General features: G+C 34.4%; 1 protein-coding gene across 17 annotated transcripts in view; it reads left to right on the top strand.

The window, feature by feature from the left end:
• Nucleotides 1-12,500, top strand: part of LOC106883233 (ras GTPase-activating protein nGAP) — a 567,079-nt gene that overhangs the window by 139,369 nt on the left and 415,210 nt on the right. For 9 of the 17 annotated variants that reach the window (XR_016237793.1, XR_016237794.1, XM_089339023.1 and 6 more), the window contains one exon: nt 3,955-4,017. The exons of the other annotated variants lie outside the window; for them this stretch is intronic. Coding sequence is in view for 7 of the 9 variants with exons in the window: in XM_089339023.1 (XP_089195149.1) it covers nt 3,955-4,017 (63 nt within the window). In the remaining 2 variants the exon portion in view is untranslated. The remainder of the gene's footprint in view (nt 1-3,954; nt 4,018-12,500) is intronic. 17 annotated transcript variants of the gene reach the window in all.

Consider the following 12,500-nt stretch of genomic DNA (forward strand, 5'->3'; position numbering starts at 1 on the left):
TATATATATATATATATATATATATATATATATATATATATATGATAATAATAATAAATATATTATATATATATACATATTAATAATAAATAACATTATATATATATCAATAATAATAATATGACAACAAAACAATGAATGAAACCTCAATATTATGTAAATAGAGGAATTTTATCTATCTATCTATTTATCTTATTATTTAATTGAATGCGATGCATCCGTTTCCAAGTAAGTAAGTAAATATATATATATACCAGTCATATAATGGTTTGCTTCAGCTGATTATAGTTCTTCCCTTTGGCTGTGATCACTTTTCTTTCCAAAGCCTGCAGATAACAGTTTCTCTTTACTAAACCAATTTCTAAAGCTGTATTCTTTAAACTGTCTAATCCTCACAAACTGATTATTCCAGATTTCTCAAAGATTAATTTTCCTTCTCGCAAAATATCATTATCAATTTAGATTCAAATCTTGCCATGTGTAAGAACCATGAGCGGAAAAGAAAAGCTGAATTTTGAGACTTTAGTTCTTCAAGTTTATAGGAAATAAAAACATGAAAATTTCCATTTTCTAAAGGAAGTTACAGACCAAAATTTTGATTACAAGATTGTCAAAGATCACAATCTATATGGTATTGGTATCTATTTCATTGTTTGACCATTGGTCAAGCGATGACCAGGCTATCTCTATTACGGACACAGTTTGAAGATTTTTCCTTTTAGAATATCTTGTCTGTCTTCTCTCTTATCTTTCATCTGTTCCACTCATTGGACTGTGGCCATGTGTGAGCATTGCACTGGTCCCAGTACTTATCTTTTTTTTTAGAGTCTGATATTTATTTTATCATTCTCCTTTGCTGAATTGTGAAGTTACAGAAGGCGTAAACAAACCAACACCAGTTGTCAAGCGGAGTGGGGAGGAGGAAGACAAATACAAACACTAACACAAACACATACACATGCAGACATTGATATATATACACACAGCACTGGCATGAGTGCATTTTATATGGGACCTGTAAAGGACATGCCTAGATGTTTCGATAACAGTGGTTATGCTTATCTTGATGCATTTTAGAGTTTCAAATAGATCATCCTAATCCAGCCTGGTTCCAGTATAGTTAGGTAATCTCTATGCTGAGTGGTAATATCAGTTATGAGACTACAGAGCAATTGTTGGCAAAGTAAGAACAAACACAGGGCTCCAAACAGCCAAAATGGTGAAACAAACATACATAGGGACTTTAACAGAAACTTCTGTTTATCCTTATTTTTCCCATATATATGTGTGATTTATTTATTGCTCACAAGGGACCAACACAGAGGGGGTCCCATATATATATGTGTGTGTGTATGTGTATTTGTGTATATATATATGTGTGTATGTACATATGTATGTGTATGTATATATGTATATATATATATATGTATGTGTATATATATATATATATATATGAATATATATGACATACAGGGAAACCTAAAAACAAAAAAAACAAAAAGATATAAATTCAATTTAGTTAAAATAAGTTTGATAAATTTGAGATTTTAATTAAAAATTGATTAGTTTCTAAAGTTTAGAATGCAGAGACCTTTCTAAAAATGCCTGGCAGTATATATTTAATGGATGTTGATAATTTCATATTTGTATGTTTGTCTTGTTTATTGATGCAGTCAATTCATCACTTAACTGGGTGTATAAAAATACATACATACACATCTATATGTATATATTTGAACAATTAATACATTTATATATATGTGTGTGTATATACATATATCAGTTTTGTGTTTGTTTTCCTATGCTTAAACATATTTGGTAGCATGTGTATATATATATATATATATATATATATATATATATATATATATATATATATATGCATACATCAATTTATGAATATATACACATATGTATATATTGTTAGCTTGTGTACAAGAGAAGTGGTCTTGTGGGCCATTAATTCTCCTAAAATGCTAATTCAGCAGTTATTTTATCTCTTTATTCTTAGTTTTCTCATCAATTCTTCTCATTATCATAATTCTTTTTTTCCTGATGAAGGACTATCACCCAAAACATTAAGAGTCTTTCTTTTCTTTTTAAGCATTAAATTAATACAGCATTTGTCAAGGCATATCCCATCCACATTGTCTTCTTTGTACTCATTGCCCAATGCATGTACACGTGTGTGTGTGTGTGTATGTATGTACTTACTTACGTATGTATATGTGTGAGTGTGTATTCACACGTACATTAATCTGACATATCTTTCAGGTGCGTTTACTATATCTATGTATATGGTCAATATATTTGTCTCAAACAACTTTCAGGTGTGTTGATATTGTGTGTATGTGTATAGTATATATGTTTACATGTGTGTGTATGTGTGATGTGTTTATTAATCTTTCAGGTATGTTGGTATTGTATGTATTTATATGTATATAGATTAATACTTCTACACCATGGGTATATCATTACATGGACATTATGCATTCCGTTATTCATCTTCATTTTATATAATTTTGTAATTATAAATTTTGTTTAAGATAAGATTTTAATTTATTAGGTTCTTCTTTGTTTCTCACCCTACAAACTATTTATTAACTTCCATCCTCAATCATTATCACTAAATAGGATCTAATGATGTGACCATCACTCCTTAAAGCCAGCCCTATATATATATATATATATATATATATATATATATATATATATATATATTCATTCATTCATTCATTGAACCCTTTAGCATTTAAGCTGGCCCAAATATCTGACCTGTTTAATATTTGAATTGCCCTGATCTTGCCTCTCACATCTACCCTACAATGTCATGCGAGAATTACACAATTACATCCTTCAAATCTCAAAGCCACCAGATAATGCCTGATTAACTGATAATGATGTGAATAAATAAGGATTACATTTGACATTAATCTAAATGCTAAACGCTTAAAACCCATTTTTCCATGCTAACAAGGGCTGAATGGGGACAGGGTAGCATTTCATGACCAGATTTTTTTTCCCCTGTCACCAAACTTATGTTCTGTTCAAATAAGGTATTTGTCCTTACTCCATAGGCTTTTGAAATCATAAACATCATTCACTATTTTGCTCAAGCAACACTATAGAAATGTCAATATTTTATGCACATTCATGCATGCATAAGCACACGCATGCACACACACTTGGATGCACACATGAAGCAATTCAGATAACCACAAACCTCCAGAAGCTATCTTGATTCAAACAAAAGGCCCTTGCTCTTTTGTTAGTGACTGGCTTGCATTCCACAAAAGAAGTAAAAGAGAATATTTAAATAATTTCTCAGAAAACACATGAACATATATTATGTATGTTTGTAGCAATGAAAAAACATTTCCAAACTCTCAGCTCCCTATATAAATTCCTTAAGTTTCCCCTTAATAATTTCCAGAGTCAGCTCCCCAAATATAACCAAGATTAGTTCCTCTAAATCAGTAGTTCTTAACCAAGGTCTCTATGACCCTTGGAAGGTCCATAAAATATTATGATGTTAAAATTTCTATGCAATTAACTGGTTGTACTTCTACAACACACAAAATATTTTAATTTTTTTTTTTTTATATAATCCATAATAACATTTAATTACAGAAACATGATAGGACCTTTTTAAACATTGAATGGCTATGAGGGTCCATCTGAATAATAAAAAAAAAAGAAAAATAGGACTCAAAGGGGTCTAGTGGTTAAAAAATGGTTGAGAACCATTGTTCTAGATCTGTCTGAGGATGCTCCTCCAAATATAACCAAAAGCAATTCCTGACATAATTTCCAGGGTCAATTCCCCCAAATATATCCAAAGCCAGTTGCCCTTAATATAAGCCAAGTTCAGTTTCCAAAGTTTCCGTTATGGTCAATACATAAAGTTGAAAATCTTTCTGTATTTCAAGTTCTTTAATCTTGATTTTCTTTCAGAGTTGAGCAAGAGTCTAGACTTTGAGCCTGGTCGTGGTCAAACTTTGTTACGGAAAATCTTCTGTAGGTATTCTGACATATTCCGCATGTGCTTTTGTTCGGTGTTGTTGTTGTTGTTGCACGTTTGTCGTAATTGTTTATTGATGTTATTGGTGTTCTTGGTGCTAATGTTGTAAATTGTTGCTGCTATTGTTGTCATTACTGTTGTATCATTGTGGGTGTCTAGGAACAGACCAATGATCTGAGAACAACTGAATACCAATATTTCTAAACATGTCATCACATCTTTTATTACAAGGAATTCTATGGTTCCAAATATTTCAGATTTTAAACCTTTTAGCATTCAAACCGTCATATCAAGGCAAAATATTTAACCTGTTTTATGTTGAAACTGGCCAGATCCAGCTTCTCACACCAGCCCTACAATGCCATTCTTAAACTAAACAAGCACATCATCAAAATCCCAAAGCTACAAATTAATGCATGAATAATTTAAAACAATAACAAGAGCACTCAGAGAGCGCAAACCTCCGCCAAGGCAACACCAACGTCCTCTCAACGATTAACCGGAGATGATTTTTAAAATGTTAATATCTGAAATAAACTCAACTGCTCTCACAGATGAGAATGTTAAAAATGAACCCGACTGCTCTCAAAAATTAAATAAAAAAAAACAGAAAAATAATCCAGAAATCCTTGTCCAGTACCGGATCGATCCCAAAATTTAATCAGTTTGTGCCAGTTACAAGGCCAAACATCCCTGAAAGTTTCATCTGAATCCATCCAGTGGTTCTTGAGATATCTTGTCCATGGACAAACAAACGACTGAAAGGCGGAGGTAAATAAATGAGCATTACATTTGACAGAGTAATCTGAATACTAAAGGTCTAAATATTAAGTGCCCCCCCCCCCACTACAAGGAAGACATGGATATTGTTCCAATAGATTTGGTTTTGTAATTGTTATTGTTGTTGTTACTGGTATTGGTTTGTTCCGAACAAATAACTTATATTGAGGGATTATTCAAATGATAACAAATTTATTCATAAAAACATATCTATAAATATATATATATATACACACACACACAGTCACATACACACACATATATTTATATGTATATACATGTGTGTATGTATGTGTGTGTGTATATATATATATATATATATATATGTATATGTAAATGATAGGAACTTTGTGGATGTTATGTAATCCCTGTTGTATGTCCTATAGCAAAATCATTTCCACTGTATGATGACATCAGGTAGTCAATAACTGTGAATGAGCTTTGTATAGCATTCTATGAGGTGTGTATATATATATATATATATATATATATATATACACACATACACATATGGATATATGTATGTTGGTTTTTTTCTATGTATATGTCCTATATTGAATATCGATGTTTATTTTTCTTGAAGCAATGTTGGCATTTGTCTATATATCTTTTTTCCCAAATTTACACACAAATCCTAAATAATCCAGGAATAATTCAGGAAGAAAAATTCTGCTTCTGACGAACGTCGTTGATGAAGCAGTGAAGATTCAAGGAGAGAGAGATGTTGAAACACTGATAGTTGCAATGGAGTGATAGTAGAGTAGGAGTGTTAGAGGAATGTACAGAAATGTCTGTTTATGATGTCAAACACTTTTTTCTCTCATCTTTCTCTCTCTCTTTCTTCAGTTTTTCTCTTCTCTCTCTGCCTCACTTTCATTCTTTCTCTTGCTTTCTCTCTCAAACACACATAACACATCCCATGATTTCTGACTCATCTTTCTCAGACCATCTGTAGATAGTATATATTGGAACTCCTTAGTTATTAAAATTCCTTAATTTAGCATATCTGGTTCTGATTATAAACTGCATCTGGTCATGGGGCCATGGTTTGGTAGTTTCAGAGTTTTGAGGAGTGTGGAACCACTTTTTAGCTACTATTCTTCCCAGGTATACTCTGGCCCAAAGTAGTATCACCTGCCAGGACCCCAGCTGTGGATTAAATTGCATCTCCTCACCTGAAGCAGGATATTGAAATTATGGGATGTGGCAAGGTGGATTTTAAATATTTTGGCAAATGAATTTATACACATACATTTGTACACAGTTGACCACAGCTTTTATAATACAGCTGACCATGGAACAGTTTTTAGCTTCTTCTGGTCAGTTTCTATTATACAGCTGACCATGGAAGTCTTCTGGCTCTTCTGGTCACCATAGGGTCAATTTCTTTCATGCAGCTGACTATAGACAAATTTTAAGTTCTATTGGTCATCATGAGGTCAGCTTTTATAATACAGCTGACCATGGAACAATTTTTTAGCTTCTTCTGGTCACCATGAGATCAGTTTCTATTATACAGCTGACCATGGAAGTTTTCTGGCTCTTCTGGTCACCATAGGGTCAGTTCCTTTCATGCAGCTGACTATAGACAAATCTTATGGTTCCACTGGTCATTATGTGTCAGCTTCTATGACACATCTGACCATAGAAGAGTCTTCTACTTCCATGGTCAAATATGATACAGCTGACTGTGGAACATTCTAATGGCACGTCTGGTCACCCTGTGGTCACTTTCTATGATATAGCTGACCATGGAAGAATCTTACAGTTCCCTTGGATATCATGTGGTCAGTTTCTATTCTACAGTTGACCACATAAATTTATTTTACATGTCTACGAAGTATGTAAAAAAAGATGCAAAAAACATATCACATCTAAAATATTGTCCATCAAAATAACAGACCGGTTTTGGCCATATTGGAGCAGCAGTGCTCCATATTGGAGCACAGTTTGATTAGTTGAATAAGACGAAAGGAAGGAAAGTATAAGATGAAAGCCAGGCACGATATGTGAAAGATGAAAGGTTTTTAAGAAAGAAAAAAAAAAAAGAAATCAAATGAATTTTATAATTTGAAGAATTGTCTGCTGTTTTAAGTTCATAGAACGGAAAATATTTAGAAATTGGTACGGCTGCCACTTAATGCATGTGTGTGTGTGTGTGTGTGTATGTGTGTGTATGTGTGTGTGTGTGTGTGTGTATGTGTGTGTATGTGTGTGTGTGTGTGTGTTTTGGGTGGGTGGGCGGTTATGTGAGTGAGTTTGAGGCCTATTACTTCTATATTTCAAATTTAATTGGCAGGAACAAATTTTTACTTTTCTTTGATATGCATGTGAATGTGTGTGTATATACATCTGAATGTATGTATCCGCACGTGTGTATATATATATATATATATATATATATATATATATATATATATATGCACATATGTGTACATATATATGTGTATATGTTTACTTATATATATGAGTGCATGTGTATTTGTGTGTATGCCTATATATGTGTATGTGTATATATGTAAATTAATAATACACATGTAAATAAATGCAAACATATATATATATATATATATATATATATATATATATATACACACATATGCACATAATATGTATGAATATGTATATGAGTATATATGTGTCTATGTATATACACCTGTATGTATATATGTGTGTACATGCGTGTTTGCACATGCACGCATGTCTGTAATGTTTGTGTGTGTATGTGTCTGTGCATGCATATGTGTAATGTTTGTTTGTGTGTCTGTATATGTGCCTGGATATATATATATATATGTGTGTGTGTGTGTGTGTGTGTGTGTGTATATATATACACACACACACACACACACACACACACACACACACACACACACATACACAGAAAGCATATGCACACACATACACCTCCATATAGACAATTAATTTATAAATATAAAAGAATAAATCCATGGTAATTAAGAGCTCACTCAATAACAGATAACTAAACTCCAATTTGCTATTATATTTCACAAAATTCGAAATGAATCTGACTGGTGTATATATATATATGTAATTAGCTAAAACAATCTTTAAGAGCAATATATTCAACAGAAAAGCATAAATTTCACTTGCAGTTTATAGTTGGTGTTCGATGGTTGTTTCATTAAAAGAAACATCAACAAATGTATACATTTTGTACATTTGGTTTGTGTTTATCTAAATGAATTAACTGCTGAGCATAAATTAAACACTAGGTGTGAAATTTATGTTCTTTTTGCTTTTTTATGATATATTATAAAATGCATAGTGGAGGCGCAATGGCTCAGTGGTTAGGGCAGCGGACTCACGGTCATAGGATCACAGTTTCAATTCCCAGACCGGGCGTTGTGAGTGTTTATTGAGCGAAAACACCTAAAAGCTCCACGAGGCTCCGGCAGGGGATGGTGGAGAACCCTGCTGTACTTTTTCACTCTTACTTCCTGTTTCTGTTGTGCCTGTAATTCAAAGGGTCAGCTTTGTCACGCTGAATATCCCCGAGAACTACTTTGAGGGTACACGTGTCTGTGGAGTGCTCAGCCACTTGCACGTTAATTTCACGAGCAGGCTGTTCCGTTGATCGGATCAACTGGAAACCTTGATGTCTTAAGCGACGGAGTGCCGACACGTACGCACACATAAGCTTCCTTCATATTGTGCATATATGTGTGGGGGTATCCATCCACCCAAGCTGCTTGTATTAGAAACTTTTCTGAACCCCATGATAAGAAAACAGTTAAATATTTGACAATTGAACTTTCTAGACATAAAATATATAAACCAAAGTGTAATTCTGTAGTAAATATATGAGAAAATGGCTGGCATTACAGACTCGGGGGACGTTATTAATTGGTTATTATCAACTCATCTTAAATATAGTTTTCAATTTGCGAACATATAGATTATTAGTTTTTTCATTCTATAAACATGTAAGTCCATACATAGATGTATGCATACATAAATACATACATTGTTACTTGTAGATACACACACACACATCATATATATGTATACATATATATATATATATATATATATATATATATATCATATATAATAAAATCTTATTTAGGAATTATGCTATTTTGAAATGTTACACTAAACTTACTATGTAGTATAATGTAGTTATATACTTATTGTACATTATATGAGCTCTTGTATATACTTGTGTATGCTTTCATTTATACACATATGTATATATACAGGCACATATGCACATGCACATATTTAGTACATACATATATTTAATACATAAATACATTTATAATATATATAAAACACCCTCCCCACAAATCAATAATACAAATATGTGTGTATATGATTGTGTGAGTGTGTATATATATATATATATATGTGTGTGTGTGTGTGTATATGTATGTGTATATGTGTGTGTATATATGTATGTGTGATTTTTTTTTTATTGCTCACAAGGGGCAATAAATATGCATGTGTGTGTATATATGTATATGTGTGTGTATATAAACCAATACAAATATGTGTGTATATGATTGTGTGAGTGTGTATATATATGTGTGTGTGTGTGTATATATATATACATATGTATGTGTGATTTATTTTTATTGCCCACAAGGGGCAATATATGTGTATGTATGTGTATATATGTATACGTGTGTGTACATATGTGTATGTGTGTGTATATATGTATGTTTGTGTATATATATATGTATGTATGTATGTAAATAATTAACCACCTTATACTGCATAGAAAGTTCACAAGTTTACTGCAACATTTTGAAATAGAATTCTTTCTAAATAAAATTACCCTGATGCTTATTTATCTACAGTGGGAAAAGGACCCATGCTGGTGCCACACAACGGCACCCATGCTGGTGCCACATAAAGGCACTCATGTTGGTGCCATGTAAAAAACTGCTCTTTTGCAGTAACTTCCTCTCACTCTTTCGTCCTGCATCTAGCAGCTCACCTGTCCAGGTGTGGAATCTATGCACCAATGAAACCAGGAAACCGGCCCTTGTGAGCAAGGCATGGCTCAAGAAGGAACAAACAACAACAACAACATTGCTATTTGAAAGGCATGAGGACAGACACTTACCTCTTTGGTAGAGCTCTCATTGACAAGGAAATTGAGAGTGGAGAGAGAAGCGTTGTCCTTGAGTGAGTTTATTGAAAGGTGGAGCTGTTTAGCTTTTTCACTCATAAACACACACATTGCCCAGTCTGAGATTTCAACCCACGATCCCTCGACTGCGAGTCTGCTACTCTAACCATTAGGCCATATACCTCCATTTCAAATAATAATAATAGTAATAAATGACTTATTTTCTTTCTTTGGTTTGCTGCTGAGGGGGATATTTCAATGAAAAATTACAAAAACAGTGACTTTAAGATTTACAGTGTGTCACGCTGAATATCCCCGAGAACTACGTTAAAGGTACACGTGTCTGTGGAGTGCTCAGTCACTTGCATGTTAATTTCACGAGCAGGCTGTTCCGTTGATCGGATCAACTGGAACCCTCGACGTCGTAAGCGACGGAGTGCCGCCAACAGTATATAGTGAAATATGTATGTATAATTTTGTGTTACTATTGTAATTTTAAAATCCTAATTCGGTGTGTAATTCAAGATGAAAACCTGTGTTTAGCAGTTTTCTGAAAGGTAAAAAGTAAAGAAATTATTTTTAATAAATAAAATAAAAAAATAATTTTTATCATTATTATTATTATTATTATTATTAGTTTTTTTTTATTTGCAAACAAAAATAAATTTCTGATGTTCACTGCTCATCTCATCAATTGTAAAACCTGCATGCACACACACGTGTGTGTGTGTGTGTGTGTGTGTGTGTGTGAAACTTTGGTGCACCACACTTTTATATACATGCATACATATTTACATACATTCTGTTACAGACGGTCACACACACACACACACACACACACACACACACACACACACACACTCTGTCTCACACACACACACACACACACACACACTGTCACACACACATGCACACACTCTCACAGACATTCTCACACATGCGTGCTTGCACACACACACACAAACTTGCACACTCTCACATACAAATATATACACAATCACATATGCATGTGCACACACAGAAACCACAACACACACACTCTGATACAAACACATGCTCCTGCACACACACACACAAATATATTGATACACACACGCACACACACAAATTCACGGATACATAAAGAAAGGGAAGAGAAAAAAAAAAAGAAGTAATTTCTAAAAATGTAGAATTTCCTTGTTTCATGGCTTTAACTAGAATTTAGATAAATTTGATTTGATTTGTAATTTGAGTAAAGAGTCTTTCAATATCTTTTGGGAGCAGCAGGTGGAGGGAATCTTTCAAAGAACTATGTCGTGATAAATTTCCAAGGTTTCCTTGTCATACTTGTCAGTTTATTCCGAGATTATCTTGAAATATTTCAACATTAATGCAGCTTTCTCTTTTTTTCCTTCATCAGGTACAGCTTTCTGCTTTTTCTATTTCTGATCTTCGTGGTTATAAGACTTCAAAAGATTACATCATTAAGGTAGTAAAGTGTCGAGTTGGTGGTGTTGGTAGATGTAGCTAGTGTAGAGTCGATGGATTTGACAGCTGTGGTAGAATGAGTGTATGGGTGTTAACAGATGTGGTTGAGTCTGGAGTTGACAGCTGAGGTAGATTGTGTGTGTGTGTGATGTGTGGGTGGCGGGGTCAACAGGTGTGGTAGAGTGTAAAGTTGACAGGTGGAGTAGGATGTGGAGTTGACAAATGTGGTCAGGTGTGGAGATGACAGCTGTGGTAGAATGTCAGTGGGGGAGGGCGTCAACAGATGTGATAGTGTGAAGTTAACAGAGGAGGTAGGATATGGAGCTGACAAAGTTGACAAATGCTGTCAAGTGTGGAATTGACAGTTGTGGTAGAATGTGGGAGGGGATAGTTGAAAAATGTGGTTGAGTGTTAAGTTGACCAGTGGGGTAGAATGTGGAGTTGACATAGTCAACAGATATGGTTGAGTGTGGAGTTGACAGCTGTGGTAGAATGTGGAGATGGGATCAACGGATGTGGTAGAGTGTGAAGTTGACGGATGGGGTAGGATGTAGAGTTGCTGAAGTTGGAAGATGTGGTCAAGTGTGGAGTTGACAGTTGTGGTAGAATGTGAAGGCTCAATAGATGAGACAGTGTGTGAAGTTGACAGGTGTGGTAGAATGTGGAGTTGAATGATGTGGTAGAGGGTGGCATTGACAGATGTGGTAGAGGGTGGCGTTGACAGATGTGGTAGAGGGTGGAGTTGACAGATGTGGTAGAGGGTGGAGTTGACGGATGTGGTAGAGGGTGGAGTTGACAGATGTGGTAGAGGGTGGAGTTGACAGTTGTGGTAGAGGGTGTTGACGGATGTGGTAGAGGGTGGAGTTGACAGTTGTGGTAAAGGGTGGATGTTGACGGATGTGGTATGGGGTGGAGTTGACAGATGTGGTAGAGTGTAGTGCTGACAGATATGGTAGGAGTGGAACTGACAGACATTGTAGAGCATGAAGTTGATGGATCTGGTAATATGTGGAGCTGATGGACAGAGTAAGGTGTGTTGGAGTGGACAGAGTTGAGAGATGTAGCAAAACATGAAGCTGATGGGGTTTGCAGCATGAAGTTGATACAAGTGGTGGTGTCGGGTTTAACACAGCC

This window comes from Octopus bimaculoides, chromosome 21 (assembly GCF_046866305.1).
Source record: "Octopus bimaculoides isolate indiv1 chromosome 21, ASM4686630v1, whole genome shotgun sequence".
Lineage (NCBI taxonomy): Eukaryota > Metazoa > Mollusca > Cephalopoda > Octopoda > Octopodidae > Octopus > Octopus bimaculoides.